Source organism: Lepisosteus platostomus, chromosome 6, assembly GCF_059453375.1.
Source record: "Lepisosteus platostomus isolate fLepPlt1 chromosome 6, fLepPlt1.hap1, whole genome shotgun sequence".
Taxonomy (NCBI): Eukaryota; Metazoa; Chordata; class Actinopteri; order Semionotiformes; family Lepisosteidae; genus Lepisosteus; species Lepisosteus platostomus.
In genome coordinates, this window is record NC_142616.1 from 57465477 (window position 1) to 57482566 (window position 17090).

Consider the following 17090-nt stretch of genomic DNA (forward strand, 5'->3'; position numbering starts at 1 on the left):
ACCATCATAGCCATGAAATAAAATGCTGACAGATTTTAATCAACTTGTTTTTAAACAGAAAGCACTTGTGGGTTGGATTAACAAGATAAATCTAAGATTTGTGGATGGGGAGACCTCAGAAACTCCTGGGACTATTAAAATGCACTAAACCAATGAAACCATGTGTGTAATGCAAGATCCACGCTGTCAGTTTTAGAGAAACATATAAAATGGTCAAATATACAGACAGAACAAACTTTGGTTGATTTCTTGCATTGTGCTTAATGGGCTTTGGAGTAAAATAAGTGAAAGAGGAAAACTTATTTTACCAACATTCTCCATTATTCTCAACCTTCACTACAAGACTTTCATACGCTGAATAACTGTAGTATCTTTGCAATACAAAATATTTCTTTGCATTGCAGCAGTTTTTTTAGAGGGGACTGGCACCACACACCCAGGAGGGACACTCTTTGTTCCAGTTGTTGCTGCCCCTGCGATCACATTTGACATGGTGGCCTGGGCCCAGCCAGTGGTTCAGAAGCCTGATTTGGAATGAGAGGCAGACGTGGAATTTTACTCACCTGGCTGGCTGAGGCTCCTGCAGTTGCTGGGGATTCCTGGGGGCTGGGCAGCCGAGTGGGTCTCTCCACGGGGGAGTTTCGTCTTCGGTAAAACAGCACGTAGGCGTAGCGGGTCACCACTTGACTCTCCTCCACAGTGGTCACGGTGCTGTCGTCAAACAGACGCCAACCTGAGATGGGGAAAAACCAGTGAGTGGGGATGCTCAAAACTACATCATCACCCAAAAAATACAGCGTCTAGTAGCTGTTGTGATGTTTTCAGGCTACACAAACATTTACCTGGATTTAGGTGCATTAATGCCTTTTTTTAAGTAAACTGCTGTTGTCCGAAATTTTAAAAAGCTGGAAGACTCCAACCATATTCCTTTGTTTTTTTACTGCTGTTTAATCCCCAGATATGGGGCTTCCAAGATCAGCCGTGTTTGTGTGAGTTCCAAAAGACAACAGAAAAGAAACAACTGAAAATGCCTAATTCTTGTAGGTGAGCAGAAATATACATTGTACCATGCATGCTGATAAAATGCACTAAAAAGAATGAATTTGAAAGCAAAATAATGTAATATAGAACATGATGTTTCACGTCTAAGACTTTCAATGACATGAACACTATTTCATTCATTCCTGCCATCGCCAATACTCACCCACATCACTGCGCTGACTGTTCTTGTCATTGGGCAGCCGGGCATACGCAGTGTAATGTCCTCCAATCATGCCCCCATAGTGATTAATCACAGCATACAAATCATAAATGGGAGGCTGACTGTCATCCTTCTGCCCAATACAGAATTTACTGAGGTCGAGGCTCCTGCAGGAATGAATTACCGCAAAGCAACTTATTATCACTTAGTTTAATTCCTTGTCAGGAATTCTTAAATGACCTTCTGACCACTGCAGGTTATTAAACCTGTGAAAGACCGAATACTGTGGCTGCACCAGATATGGCTTGGTGACTGAAGACTAAGATGAATGCCCAGGGGCTAAGAAAAAATATATTTCTTTTTTGATAACTGAGACCAAGAAAAGTTAAACTCATGAAAAAGAGGAAGAAAATGGAATAAGTTTTCCTACTCAGTATTGAATAGGAGTTCCTACTGCAAATGTAATATAACACTGTGAACACTGTAATCCTCTTTATTTTATGAAGCAGCTTCATGAGGCCAACTAAAAGTGATAAAGTAATATACAATATTCAGGATCCCTAATAATATTTGTAAGCTTTGGTGCATAGAGATACAAGGAAGACAAAGAGGAGACCAGCATTTAACCTTGAAAACTGAGGCTGAACAAGGATAAAACCGGTCAGTACGCTGGCAAAGTAAAGGTGAGACCAGCCATTTATGTTAATGTCAACTGGAAGCCAGTGCGATAGTTCAGGAACAGGGGTTACATGAGGCTCAGATTGGGAATGATCATGGTTAAGATTCCAGATGCTGTGTAGTTGGGTAATCAGTTCGGGAGAGGACAGATGTGTGAACTAGTTTCTCCACATTAGGCATGGACAGAGCATGACGCAGCTATACATCTCATTTGTTCCATTTTTTCTGTAATTTTAATTTATTTATTTATGCATTTATTATTCTTATGTCCAAATGTCACTAAATGAATTACTTAAACTTGTTAACTATTTTGCTAAGTAAGACAGCCCACCTGACAGGAAAGTCCACCATGTCGTTGATCTTGTCTCTCCAGATGAAGCTGCGGAATGAGAAACGCTTGAGCTGGATGATGAGCACGTTCGGCAGGCGCCACAGCATCAGCTGCTTGGACGCCTCTCTGTGCTGCTTGCATTTGGGACAATACCTGGGGGGGGAGAGAGAGCCAGGGGCAAGTCCGGTAAAGCACATCCAGTTAAATACCAGGTGATGATGAATAATGATATCAGTCTTGTCTAACAATTTGTAAAGCATCTTCAAACTCCCTCCAGCCGTTCGTTATCAGGAAGCTGCTTGTTCCTGGTGAAGGTCACAACAACACAGCAAGGCCTGACAAGACCCTGTACACACACACACGGACAACATAGAACTACCAATTAACCTTGCCTGCATGTTTTGAAAGGTGGTATGACACTGCAGGACACAAAGTAAATTCATACAGACCCTGGAAGAACAAGCAAACCCCATTCGGAAGGTGCCCCAGTGCAGAATCAAATCCAGGACCGAAAATATTGCAGGCAGCAGAGCTAACTGTGCTGCCACTATGCTGCCCTAGGTCCCTTCCAAATGGAACCAATTACAACTATGCAGTATAACTACACAGAAGATATGATCATTAAAGAAGACTCTTACAAGTTCCCAGTTCCAGTCACAAAACAATTCTGAGGAGGAGAGCTTTAGTCACTGCGAGAATTACAAAGTAACAATAATAGTTTAACTCCACACTAAAAAGTAGAAAGAAAGAACGTAACATTTAGCCTACACACCTGAAGAACAGCGGACAGCCAAAATGTTACCTTCTTTCCTCTACTTTTAAGCATGGAATTAACTATAGAAATATGCATTTGTTAAGAGGTTCTACAATGAACAATTGTTTAATAGTTTAACAAGCCACCTCTTTTTGTTCCTGCTTAAAGAACAATCTCAAAAATCAAAAATGCATGTCTTAATTCAGAAAATTCAACCACACTGTTACCATAAAAGAGATACTACAGCACTATTTTGGTATAACAGTAACAAAAAAATCATGCTGTCTGTTTGTGTATTCATCTACTGTACCACAAAGAAATGGGTGTCATACCAGGCCTCTTCGGGCGCCAGCACCTCTGGTTTCGTGAAGAGATTGAGGCACTGCTCCAGGGTGAAATGCCCGGCCCTGGCTGCCTCACTAGCCGAGCCTGGGTCCTCCACAAACTCTAGCTCTTTGGACTTGATCAGGACATACTCCTTCTGTCGCTCATTGTTCTTCCACACCAGGACCAGGGAACAGTCCTCTGCAATCTCCAGCAACGCATCTCCTGCAGGACAGGACAGCATCCTCAGATTAGTCGCCCTGCTCTTCCCTCATTCTGGAAAGCGGACAGAGGCCACGTTCAGGGGGCAACTTTACCTTTGTCCTCCAGCCTCTGCTCCTTGTTCGCAGAATCGATGAGGGAGATGTAGAACTGAGATGCCGAGTGGGCTTGCAACTCTGGAGGCTGCTGGTAGCCTGTCACTGCAGCTGCAAAGTTAAACAATACAAAAAACATCTACACAACTCCTTTGAGAATCACAAGCAGTAACATGAAAACCCATTCAAAAAAACACCGTCTTTGCTAACTTGCAGTAATTATTGTATTAAACCTTTGTGTACTGAAACAAGAAATTAGTTGCTCTCGTTTGGGCACCAACAGGTCAGAATGACAACATAGGACCCTACATAAGTGATCAACAAATATCTACACATTTGACAAGTAGCAGTAAAGCAAAAGGGTACTTTTACCCTTTACAGCAAAAAAATGCATACTTTTATAGTTAACAGGTGTCTTATCATGAGCAGGGGGGTGGCAAAATGGCAAACACTTTGCAGCAGGCTGAGCTGTATGGCAATGAAACAAGAAATTTCAGAAATCTGGAATAACAAGTCGTCCTTGTACAGGAAGTCATATAAGCAGACACTGTGGGCAAACAAATGGCAACAGGCAGGAGGAGTGACCACATACCACCAGCGATGTAAAACAAATATGGTAGTATTTCTTTTTATCCTATGGTGCCTAAGGTTTATGCAGATACTGTGCTAAAGCTAGCTGCTTTTACACTCGTTTTAGATTGTCATCTTGTTAATCACAAGAATGAAACAATGTCCATTATTGATAATGAAATACATTTTGAGGCATTCAGATTTTCTTAAATGTTCATGATGCATCTCTCAAACTTCAAATGTTCTTGTTTTTACATTAGTATTTTTAGGTTTAAACATGGGATTCTATAATGGGGTTACATTTTTTAAGAAGACTTTTATTTTTATAATCAACAACAATAATGTAGATTAAAATATTTGATGACCTATCAATATCCGTTTTATTACACAATTCCATGGCTCCCCTAATGTCAGATAACCCTTGTTATTTGTGATGATGTGAAACTGTCTTTTAAGCATATACCTGTACATGGATTTTATTTCCTCCCTCCAAAATTGGCAACAAAATATCCCTTTTCTCCTTCTTTTAATAGTACATGTTGCTAGTGGCAGTAACTTTCTGAAACAATTAGAGCAGTCAAGCCTGCAGAGTTGTTTTGTGTGTCTTTCGTTTTTTCTTCACTGAGAAAGAGGTCAGGCATGCCTTTTAGGCATTAATATTTTTATACTATAACTTCAGGTGCCTGATTTATAAAAAAAAATCTTTTTAATATTAGAGGAACCTTATCTGATTAATTTCCACTCCTTTTTTGTAAATTTTTCATGGAAACCCAACTGTTCCAAACTAAAATGAAGATCTACTCATTTTATCCGTGTTACACTGCAATCAAATTCTTCAGAAATATATTTGAGCACTTCTCTATAATCCTAGTATCATTGCCTTCCTACTTTGGGGATTGAAAAGAGTGTAACTTAGCATGATAACTAATAAACATTCATCTCAAGGCTCTAGCTCATTAGTGCTAACAAAACAGAACAGTTAATAACATTGGATAATTACCTTTGTGCACAGGGAATGGTAATGCACATAATGAGATGTATTTAAAATATCTTTAAAAATGTTTTTACTGCAAGCTGCTCAGGGAATCTTTAACTATATGCTATTACTGAAGGTTGCCATACAAACTTAATGTGATTTTTTTAAGACCATATTACCACTTGGGTAAATGCTAGCGCTAATCATTGTTACTTTCATATGAATAATTACAAAAACACAGAACTTGAACACAAAGGTTGTGCTTGTTTAATAAACAAATGAAGATTTCCCTCTCACCCTCAGGTTTCACAGTCTTCTCGCAGGAAGTCTCCTTCTCCAAGACAGAATCCTGGGTTTCAGGTACGGGCGCGGAGAAACCCGAGTCAGTGGTCAAAGAGGTCATTGAGTCTGGCTCCTCAACGGAGTTCCCCGGGGGCTGCTCGGAGTTGGTGTGGGGCTCAGAGGACAGGCTGGGCCCCTCTTTTTCTGCCTCTTGAGCTAGGACACTTTCCTGACAGCTGCTGTCAAGCGTCTCAGGAGGCAAATCTGCTCGGCACTGGCTGACCTCTGGGGACATTCTGCCTGTCTGGAAGGGGGGCTGGAACACGCTGACAGAGTACCTAGAGGATAAGAAGCACGTTTTTATGGGGTGTTTGAACCGGATGTCTATAATGTTATAAGATATGTATGATGTATTACAGCAAACGTTAGAAAGGCTTTTCAATACAACCAACTGAGCTATACTGTAAGTTTTTCTGATTTCTGTACAACAAAGAGCAATCTTCAAGGTTAACAGTTTTCAGATCATTCCGCTGGGGGGATTAGAAACAGAATATTATCATGATTATTACACAGTAACTCATCTTTAGCTGTACATGGTAACATTTTTACAATTTAAACATTGACTTAAACTGCATAAATGAATGGATAAAAGAGTTGGGTGATACAGCTATAATAGACAATATTTGACCATATGCAGTGTATAAAAGGCTACCTGGATACTTCGACCAAACTATTTTTGTTACATGCACTAAATGTGAGGCAAGATCTAGCAAGATTGTGGTTTTAAATCTCTTATCTTAAGAGGACAGCCATTTATATAACCTTATTGAATATACCTCAATATTTACTCTCATTATGAATTTTAATTGTAAAAATCAGAGATGCAAATCCTGCCTGCGTTTGTACGTGAAAGCTGCAGGTATCGAAAACACTATTTGTATGTTTTAAAAGACTGTTATGTTAGCATTTTTTTTCACAAAGATGTTTTGCAAAGCAGTATCTTTCTATGCACTGTTGTGCAGCCTGACAATTGTATCTATTAATTTACGTACAGGGCCAACATTTTTAACATATTACTGCCATAAACATAAACCAACCAAATTTTGTATCATCTTGCTATGAATTCCACAAAGCATTTTCATTAAAAGAAAAATGCATACCAGCCAAAATGTTAGGTACTACTTTTTACAGTTTAACATTCAATACCAGTTTTAAAAATACTAAAGGACATTGGCTCTGATTATAATAGAGCCATTACTCATTTTAAATACACTCATTCCACTCAGTGGACAGTGTTAGCTTGTTAGCTAAGAGCACATCACACTCCATCCTAACCTCTGCTTATCTCAAGGCCATCATGCCCAGCATTACCTGGAGTATCCCTCTAGCAGCTGTGTTAGCCGGCTAAACGTGAGCCGGGATTCTGGGACACTGATCAAGAAGGGGTAGCCGATGTTCTCCATGTTGGGCCGGCACTGAGTTTTGTGATCAGGCCAGTGATTCTTCTGACAAATTCTGTTGGAGGGTGTAAAAAAAGCATCAAAAATATTTGTCACCTACCCCTTCCCTTACAAAATCAAATTGAATTCATCTGCAGCACTTTCATTTCTTCACACCCTAAGAAGTCACCTGCTACCTGATGTTGAATATACATTTTTTATAACTTAACTGATTCTGCAATTTTAATGCCATAACTTTGCGTGATACCTAATAAAATCACCCTGCATATCATTCATGAGAATACTGGGTTTTGCTCAGCTGGGAGCAAGTAATTAGTTTAAGCTTCTGCAGTTATTAGACTTACAATGCAAAAGGCAGTTAAGGTATGTACTTACTCTAGATTGTCAACCAAATATACAGAAAAGGGGGTACACTTGTCATTTGTCACTTTCCATTGTTTTAATCTGTAAACCTCTCCTTCACTGTTTTGGTGTGGTGTGAGCCTTCAATTTTTTTTCTTGTTTTTATGTAGACAGAAGCACTACCTGTTCTAATCAGCAAATAATCCTCTCAGCAGTTGAAAACGGTACACTCTATTTCACCAGCCTCCTCACAGCAGCTCATGTTAGTCACTTACTGGTTGCAGTACCCCACCCGGTAGCAGCGAGTGCAGCGCTTCACCTTCTCTTCCTGAGACTGGGGAGGCTTCTGGCAGGCAGCGCACTTAGCGATAGGGATACTGGGGACAAGCGGTCTCTACAAAGTCAAGACAGACAGGAGAAGAGCACTGACCACAGTTCCATGTTAAGAGCACGATCTAAAACAAACCCCTTATATATAGCACAATGTAAGTGACGATTTAGGCATCAATGTTTAAATCGGACCCTTGTCAGATTGAATTCAGCAGTTCTGACGGCGCTACGTACCTGCTGGACCTGCAAAACAAGCACTTTCTCCTTAGCCAGCTCCTTAGACAGCACCTCAAAGCAAAAGAGTGTGTCTGAAGGGGACACAGCATCTAGAGAGTGCGAGGGCAGGAAGATTCTGTGAAATCGGCTCTTGATGACCTGCAACAGAGAAGAAGCCTTCACTGTAAGAACAAGAAGATGTATATCAATTAAGTACCTTATTTATAAAGTACATATAGATTACTAGGCACTACAGTGGACTTCTCTCCATTCCTTTTGAAGATGGATTATTTCAGCATGTGCCTTTAATGCTGAAAGACTGCAAACAATGACAGATTTAAAGGACCAGGCACATACACCATTACAAAGGTATATAAGATGAAGATGAATCATTGATACAGGAATTAGTTGTATAGTAACTGCAAACTGAAACTCATGCAGTAGTGATCATACCTCAGCCAGCCGCAGGTTCTCAGGTTTGACGCGCACACTTCTGGAAATGGACTCCAGAACTTCGGCTGTGCTAGAATTCTCCTTACTAACACTCACAAGAAACTGACACACACAAACAGAGAAAGTCCCAGAGAAAGAGAGAAAGACCCAATCATTATCTGAAAGCATCACACTGGCACCCACAGGCAGTACAGCTCATGGCATAGGAAAAACGGTCATGACGATAATAAGCTAATGTCCCAGCTTTCCTAGTAAAACAGATGTGAAAATATAAAAGAAAACAAGTCACATTAGAAATAATACACACAGCATTAACTCTGTCCTAGCTTCAATCCAATTGCTCAAAACTAGTGAAAAATCTTAATGATTTAAGCACACTGGGGACATGATGTAAACAAGCAACAACGGTACAGTAACTGTTTACAAAGCAAACAATCCCAAAACAAAAAACCTGTTTTGCTTTCACTGGCTTTACCTTAACAGGCTTTTTATGAGGTTCCTTCCCAAAATAAAAGACAGTGAGGACCTTCTGTTTTTGAGGCAATGGAACTGGCAGGTACAGGAAGGGGTCAAAAGTTATAGAAACCTGGGAGAAAAAGAAATACTGATGAACCGATACCGCGTAAGACATATAATACAGAGTAAAGTAAAATTTTAAACTTACTCTAGATTTAATTGTGTTTATAGTGCAGGTAAACGGTTATTTGGATATTTTCTATGATTTTGTAATACATACATTTTAAAAAAATTTGGATCAATAATTTTTGCAATGTTTGTGCTCCAATTAATTAATTATGTCAATATGTTCATGCAAGTGCAACTGAACAAACCAGCCCATACCATTTCTGTTTAAAGCCGGGACCTTAATTGTAACTTAGTTTTCCTACTGAGTCCAGAAGTACTTCATTTACTCAGCTGGAAAAGTTGTTATTAACGGATATAAAAAGACTTTCAATAAAGAAGTTCTTCACAACACATTTTTTTAAATAAATATTATTTCATTGAAAGTCTTTTTACATCTGTGAACACTTTATGATACACTTAAATTTGACTAAATTCCAATTCATTTAAAAAGAGAAAGGGGATGATTAAAAACAACAAAAAGTGATTACAAGACTTCTTTAAAACGTCATTGGGGTTTACCAATCTTGGAACACATTTCAAAAGGACTACATTAGGCTCACCTTTGAGCAGACAGGGCAGACCAGTTTGGATTTGTACTGTCCCTGGAAAAGGTCCACAATGAAGGAATCATTCCTCATCTTGTGTCGCTGCCAAGCCTCCTCTGCCACAACCTGTCACCAACAGTAAACACGGAGCTGACTCAACAGGACAAACCATAATGCTGGAGGCACTGGAGGCACAAGTTCATTATTTTGTCTGAGCATTCCCTGCCTGTGCATCAATCAAAACGCCCAGTGAACGTGTTCAGAAGAATCAGGTGATGCCAAGGAACAGAACATACAAACACAGGGGAACAGCTTGTTCACAGTCCACTGAAGGGTGAGCTGCTTCAAAGACCATCACTGAGCGTGCAATTTGACCAGTCTGTTTTAACAGGTTCTTCCTTAAGTGAGGATTTGTTATTTTACACCCATATTTTGCACCCATATCTATCCTCTGAAAATGCATAAAAAGAGCAAGTTATATAGTTTGTGAGTCTTCAGTCATTTGATTTCTCACCTCATCCTGCCTCCCATCTGAATCCACAGTCTCAGTGTAGGGTTTGTTCTGGATCCTGTTCAGGTCTTCATGGAGGCCATCCAATAAGAACGCCATGAACTCCTGCGCATCATGCTGTGCGTATCCTGTGAACTGGCTGGCCTTGCTTGCCACAATCGCCTACAGGAAGCAAATTAACAAAGAAATGGGAGAGGTATTCATATCAAGCTGCCACTAATAATAAACACTTTCCAAGATTCCCAAAATACTACTTTCAGCAAGTGTCATTTCAGATTAAGGTATGTTATTCTCCAAAAAGATAGAATAAGAAGTCGACACTGGCCTGAAAAAATAAAAAAAAACAATCTCTGGTTGTAACCTGTTGGAGGCTTATTGCTTATCAGTACTTAAAAATGCTTATGATTTTAAAGAATAAAAACATATTAATCCTTTCATTCTAAACAAGCACAACAGGAGCCTGAAGATAAAAACATCATTTTGAACTGGCCTGTCAATTTGCGCACAACTGAATACATACTGTACAACCATGTAGAAATGACAAAAAACATGGCAATATTATACAGTGAAGTTTGGACCTTTTTATGTAGTAAGGACATTTAACAGTATTTTTAAACAAGGCCTTTTAATTTTATTTTATCGTGTTCAAGACAGTTCACCTTTAAATTGATGAGGGGTGTAGGTGTCTTAATGAAACATGTGCCTACTACACAGCTATGTTAATACTGCATGTGGGAGCTCATCAAACTTATTTTCTTTTTTTAAACAGAGATGAAATGTGTCAGTTTATTCGTTTCCTTCCTGTTCGGAGGCACCTTGAGTTTGGAGGGCTGGAACGCATGGTGGGTCCCTTTCCATAATGCTCGCAGTAGCACCGCAAACCCTATTGCGAGACGTCCTCCAGTCCCTAGGGGGTTGCTGCAGTTTATTTCTGTCTCAAAAGCTCGGTCTGTGAAATAGCACAAATAAAGAAGCATTTACTTACCATAAGAACATGACTGTGAAGACACCCTCAGACATTCCCAATAAAAATGACTATGAAAAACCACTTTTCTGGTTTGCTATATCTGATATACTATATTTATACCAAAACATGGAACATGTAAACCAAGAAGACCATTCCTTGACTCGGTATTGGCAATCTCGCTCACCATGAAAGTAGTCCCGTAGCTCTCTGGTGTTGGAGAGGGACTGGATGACACTGTTCATGAAGCAGGTGTTGCCCAGGTTGACCAGTCCTGTGAAACCAGGCAGACAAACCTTCTTCTCCTCTTCCTCAGCGGTGTGCTCACTGCCAGCAGACGCATGAGTCATTGGTGGCACCATGCAGGTTGGTTTGGGCTGTGAGGGGAAAAAAAAAAGAGCCAGCCTTCAGAAACAGCGTACCAGTCCACTCTAACCTGAACTTTTTCACTACTTGCCATTTCTACTAAAGCAAACTGCAGCACGCTAGGGCAAAAATGTTACTAGCCAACTTTTAGAAGCTACAAGCAGTGGTGTAGCCAGAACTTTAACCTTCGGGTGGGCTTAAGGATGGTTTGGAAGAGCAACACAAAAGGTATAAACTATAAAACAAAGTCATGACATCTTCTTTAGAATAATGCAATCAAGAATCAAGAGTAAAGACCCAGAGTTTTTAAAATGTACTTTTAGACTAGTTAACTAATATTGCCAACATTGAATAGAAAACTGTTCTGATCCTGGAGAGTCTTTTTCAGTGATAAGCTTACCAGAAAAAAACAGCACCTTCAAACCATTCTTGTAAAGAAAATAATATTGATTGAATATTGCCATACTGTACAGAAACAAGAAGAGGAAATGTAAAAATGTCAAAAACAGATGTTTTGGCTATGGAGACTTCTTCAGATATAACAGCTCTCACAAGCGTGTTATTAACCCCTACTTATTTAATCTATCAATATTTTTAAGGCTCTCCACCATTATAACTGATAGTAATAGTGCTGTATTGTGTAATTAAAAATCAAAATGGGCAAAGCCGTAAGGCTTAAACTTTATTAAAGGCTTAAACTTTAAACTTAAATTTTATTAGATTAGTTATCTTTCTAAGGACATACGTTACACTTAATAAATTGGCTAAAATATCTGCAGTTGATTGCAGCAGCCTGCCTTTCTGTTCTTACAGGTAACTGAAGGAGAATTTCTAGAGTGGCCAGTAGGGTTTATATAAGTGTATGCAATACATCTTAGCTATATGTAGTACATTTGGTTTCTTGCCTTCACTTCTAAAATCCAAGCAACAATGGAATCTGCAGTCTTTTTTCAATGATTATATCAAAACAAAGCACTGGCACACAGAATCGCTGGTGATTATTTTTAAGATGAGCTATTTGGCTGCCATGGAAACCAGTCTGGTCGTAACTCAGGGAATGCACACCATGAGTTGATAACTCAATGTTCACTTTCATGCTGTGACAAGAACTACGGGAGTGACAGAATAAAATGGACGAAGAGGCATTTTGAAGCAAACTGCATCCTGAATCAAAAACACATTCATGAGCATTCTTCTGTGATTCAGCAGCCACATTCTTCCCAAAGGCCAGGCGCTCTTGATCACGTTATAGAAAGTTTGGCACCCCCTTCTAACAAGTCCATTTTCAAGACCAGATACTTTTCAATACTCATTTTTATATCACTTTTCCAGGTAATATACCAGAACATACCACTCCACTTACTGAAGTAACCAGGGGCTCTTGCTTGATGGGAACATGTTCAGGTACAGTTCGGGCTCCTACAGCATCCAAGGCACTGTCCTCTGCACGGGCTTTATCCTTCTCTGCAGTCCTGGGCTCTTCTTTGCTTGGCAACGCGTGCTGGCTACTCCCTGGCTGGCTCTTATCAAGTGAGGCAGGCCCAGTGGGCACAGCAACCTTGGCACCACCCACTGCACCTTAAAAAAAGCACAATGAAGCTTGTGTTTAGCAGCATATTTTCTTCTCCGACAAGAAACACACCAAGAGCTTTCTCCAAAGTGGTGTTTACAAGGAAAAGGTGATATACTGTATAGAAGAGGAAACGAACGGGCAAGGGGCAAGTCCTGGGATGTGCATAATCAACCGTTTTAATTAAATCTGAAATTTGAAGAAACTCATTTTAGTCATTTATGGTAATTTATTATTAATAGTTAAGAAGTACATTAAGTAATTTAGAATTCACTAAATAATTATTTATTCATTCAGTCACCCAGTCCCAAAATTAATTTCAATATTAACACCTTTCTCTGTTGTATCAAAGAAAAACAAATTCAGAAACATGTTAGGTACATTCAGGGTGTATAAAACACCTCTTAGGGGCTCTGAATTATATATATTTTCCCTTTGTCCATCAGACAAAGTGCCTTTATTTTCTCACACTCCTGATATCAAACATTTTTTTCAGTTTGGAGTTTGGTTGCATTTGCTGTAAGGCACTCCAAAAGACAATGGATTAACCTGGTGAAACTCCCCAAGCACAACATATAAAACTGTACTGCTTTATGCCTGTTTGGGATTAATCAAGGCGTAGCTGAGCCCCAGTGGAAATGCCTCAACCTCAGGTAGTCCAGCTGAGTCCAAGCAGTTCACTAATGTATTATATTGTATGTATTGTGTCTATTCCAAAATAGGCTACTGGAAACAATACATTAGTGAACTCTACGGTTTGGTGTGTCATTAGCCCCTTCAGAGCAAATAGGAAATCCCATGACAAAAAAACATTAAACAAATCAGCCAGTAAGGAGAAAATAGGCAGAGGAAAGGGAACAGGCTCCAGACCATGTATAGGCCAAGATGCAGACCTTGTGTTGCAGGTGCCTCCAGGCCTCCCCAGCGTTGACTGTGTCTCTTCTTCAGGGTAATGTCAATCCGGGATGGGGTGAAAGCATAAGTGCACTGGTCGGGGTGGATAAGATTCCTGCAGAAACAGAGAATATCTATGCTTTTGCACACGAACGGGTACACAGCTTTAAAATGAAAGCAACCATAAAGAAAAGCAATGATGTGTTCTATTAGTGTTCCTAACTGGCATTAATGCATACGTGGCTAGGGTCTACTGTTTCCCTTTACAGAATAAAGAATTAAAAATTCAACAATTAAAGAAATTCTATCCTCATTCTGAAGACACTGTGCACCTGGAAGAAGGAAGGTGAATTATGAATATCTCCAAATAAAAACTTCAATATGTGATTTATCTAAGAGGGAAATCTATACCTACTAACCTACCTTCTATTCATTACATGTTGTGTTAAACTGAGCAGAGGAATGATATATGATGATTGTTTAAGCACTGGAAGTATATTAAAAAATAATAAATTGTCAAAATGCAATATACTTCAGTATAACAGAAACAAAAAGAACACTCTCAAATATGCAGCTATATAAAGCACTGGGATACACAGATCTTATGGAACAAGAGCAGTAAATAATGTCAAGTCACCTCACCTGAGTTTTACCTGCCACTTAAAGACAGTGTTTGGTCCACAGCCCGGCTGTAGCCGCAAAAAACTTGGGTCACTTGAGAAGAAAAAAACACAGCAGTTAGTACATGAAAACAAATATTTCCTATTGTTCTGTATTTTAAAAGAGCACTCAATATGCCAATAATTTAAAAAAATAACATTAAAATCCCCAACATATAATATAAATTTTATCAGAACACTACTTTGGACCCATTCACTGAAAGAGGAAGTAAAAAGGTCCTAAATATAGTGTACCTGTACAAAGTAGCCAGTGATTAAGCTCAAGCAAATTCATTTCTTTCTCATTAAAAAGTGAGAGTAGCAGTGCTTACACTTAAGCTATCGAGGAAAATGTTCACCAACCCTGGTCCTTGAGAAACACTGTCTGATGATTTTTGCTGCAGATGAGTTCTAATTCACATTCTAGTTTATTTCAGTTTTCTATCTGGGGCTCATTTGTAAATACGTTTTTAGATTTTAAAAGATCAAAAGTGATTTGTAAAAGATATCAACCTGTACCAAGTTTCAAATCTACCCTCATTGAAGTATGCGGTCTGAAATCAAATTGGATTTCTACAAAAGGAAAAAAACTCATTGTGGGGAGTGTCTGATACACTTTTCATTCCCACCTGTGTCTGTTAATCATAAATTGATCAACTGGCAAGAGCTGTTTAGTCAGAAATAAAGGCAGCATAACAAAGGCATAAAAGGCAGAGGTGGGGCAGAATAACTTTGTATATGCTGAATTTAACAGTAAACAGTACTCTTAAACCAAGGTATTTAACATCCCGCACTGGCCAAAGAAAATGGAAGAAGTTAAATAAAAGTCTAAAAGTCAAGCTGGTCAATTAAGGCATCTATTAGCTTTGAAGATTGAGAGCTTAGCTGTAATCAAACCTGCAGGTAGTATTCCTTCAGAACCAAGGACCATGTATTGAACTACTGCATGCAAGAAGCTTACAGGAAATTCAAATAGGTTTTATGGCGAGTGATCTTAAGGAGAATATATGTATTCAGTTGGAAGATATGACTGACGTACAATCTGAATACAACAGTTCTTGGAAGAAGAGGTTGAAATACTCTCGTGTAAGGTATTTCAGAGATTATTTTGTAAAATGCCTTCACTGAGACAAAATGATGTCTGAAAAACGTGTCTCAAGTCATAAAAGTGAAAAAAAACCAGGTCAGTGATCACCTTGTCTGGAAGATGAGAGTGAAATCCTGCTCCCGGAAAAGTACCTTCACTGTTTCCCTATGGATCCCTTTCAGGTAGACATTAACTACCATGAAGTCATTCCCTTTCTCATACGAGTCATTCTTCACAAACGACAGATTCACCATGGGCTCCAAGACTAGAGTGTAAAATAAGAGGTTAAATTAAAATAAATACAATTAACCACCACTCAAATCTGTAAAGGAACAAACATAAAGGTTCCTAGCTATTCCTCCCAGAGATTTACAATGCAGACCACCTGAGACTGAGATTTTACAACTAGCTGGTAGCGCCATGGAATTCCAACCCAGTAAAGAAGTAATATTGTAGGCCTTCTCACGCTATGGTTTTCCAATGCATTTTACTGCTTGGACTTTCTTATAAGAAGCATTGTATTACTTGTGTTGTATCGGAATATTATCCCATAAAACTAAAACACAACACAACAATGGATTAAAGGGATTAAAATACAGTATGGTCTTATAATAAAGAGAATATTAATTACCTTCTGCCTGGTTTTCCAAGGTCTCCTCTTTGCACCTGTCTCTCTTTTCCTCAGTGCTCGTTCCAGAGGCACCTGCCTCCTCAGTCAAGGCGATTGAGGCAGGCTCCCCAGCGCCCACATGACCAAGCCCAACCATTCCTAACTCAGGGACCCTTTTCTCCACCTCGGGGATCATGGCTGTCTCTCTGTCCATTTGCACTGCTGGCTCAACAGTCCCGTCCAAGGAATCCGACTTCTCACTGTCCCCACTGGAGCAGGGTACTGTGGGAGGATTTAGAGTTCCACCTGAAGGAGGCCCCAGAACGTCCGAGCCGATTTCAGTGACCACAGACTGGCCTCTCCTTTCTTCTAGCACCACCGCCTTCAACACAAGAAACTAACGTTACACCTGTAATGCAGGAGCACCACCTCAACTTTATACAGACAGTACTCATATGAGGCTGACAGTCTCCAATCTGATAGAAATTCTCAGATCAAAGAAAGCAAAGATCTACAAAAGTTTTGCCTTACCTTGCTGACTAAAAATAATCTCCTGTATTCATACATCATAATACAAAAGGTGTCCAACTGTTGTAAATCACATACAACGCTCCACTGCACCAGGAAGCAAAGGTTGGTGGATCAAACAGTTGTTATGCCCCACACCAAGTCCCTAGTGGCTACGCAAGAGAGCCACCACAATTTGGCTTGGAGATCCCCAGCTAACAAACATGTGGAACTCCAAGGTGTCAGGAAGATTAGCCAAAGGCAGTGGGTGCCACACTTGCCCTTTTGTTAGCATTAAGAGTCTGTCACAAGTGGCTTGACAATAAATATCTGAAAGAGTAAGTGTGGATGTTTGTTTTGTGTCTGTGCACTAAGATAAATCTAGATCTTTACACTGGGATATAAGCCGGGAAAAATAAAAAGGCTAATTCTTAAATTAAATAAGAAAGTGCAGCAACAAAACAAATCTACAGTATGATTTGTTGTCGTCACTCAACTTAAGTATTTTTCAGAGCGGAA

The 17090-nt window shown here is 39.5% G+C and overlaps 1 protein-coding gene across 8 annotated transcripts in view; it reads right to left on the bottom strand.

Moving 5' to 3' along the window:
• The window catches only part of usp19 (ubiquitin specific peptidase 19), a 35065-nt gene that overhangs the window by 6954 nt on the left and 11021 nt on the right, over positions 1 to 17090 (bottom strand). For 3 of the 8 annotated variants that reach the window (XM_088636551.1, XM_088636550.1, XM_088636545.1), the window contains 20 exons: positions 16086 to 16446; positions 15563 to 15719; positions 14351 to 14422; positions 13708 to 13823; positions 12596 to 12822; positions 11066 to 11255; positions 10730 to 10863; positions 9918 to 10076; positions 9419 to 9529; positions 8710 to 8820; positions 8235 to 8336; positions 7800 to 7940; positions 7511 to 7629; positions 6805 to 6948; positions 5449 to 5771; positions 3606 to 3716; positions 3297 to 3513; positions 2211 to 2363; positions 1205 to 1368; positions 564 to 733 (listed from right to left, as the gene is read on the bottom strand). In XM_088636551.1, the coding sequence (XP_088492677.1) occupies positions 564 to 733; positions 1205 to 1368; positions 2211 to 2363; positions 3297 to 3513; positions 3606 to 3716; positions 5449 to 5771; positions 6805 to 6948; positions 7511 to 7629; positions 7800 to 7940; positions 8235 to 8336; positions 8710 to 8820; positions 9419 to 9529; positions 9918 to 10076; positions 10730 to 10863; positions 11066 to 11255; positions 12596 to 12822; positions 13708 to 13823; positions 14351 to 14422; positions 15563 to 15719; positions 16086 to 16446 (3282 nt within the window). The remainder of the gene's footprint in view (positions 1 to 563; positions 734 to 1204; positions 1369 to 2210; positions 2364 to 3296; positions 3514 to 3605; positions 3717 to 5448; positions 5772 to 6804; positions 6949 to 7510; positions 7630 to 7799; positions 7941 to 8234; positions 8337 to 8709; positions 8821 to 9418; positions 9530 to 9917; positions 10077 to 10729; positions 10864 to 11065; positions 11256 to 12595; positions 12823 to 13707; positions 13824 to 14350; positions 14423 to 15562; positions 15720 to 16085; positions 16447 to 17090) is intronic. The other 5 variants (XM_088636553.1, XM_088636549.1, XM_088636547.1 and 2 more) reach the window with 3 other exon arrangements.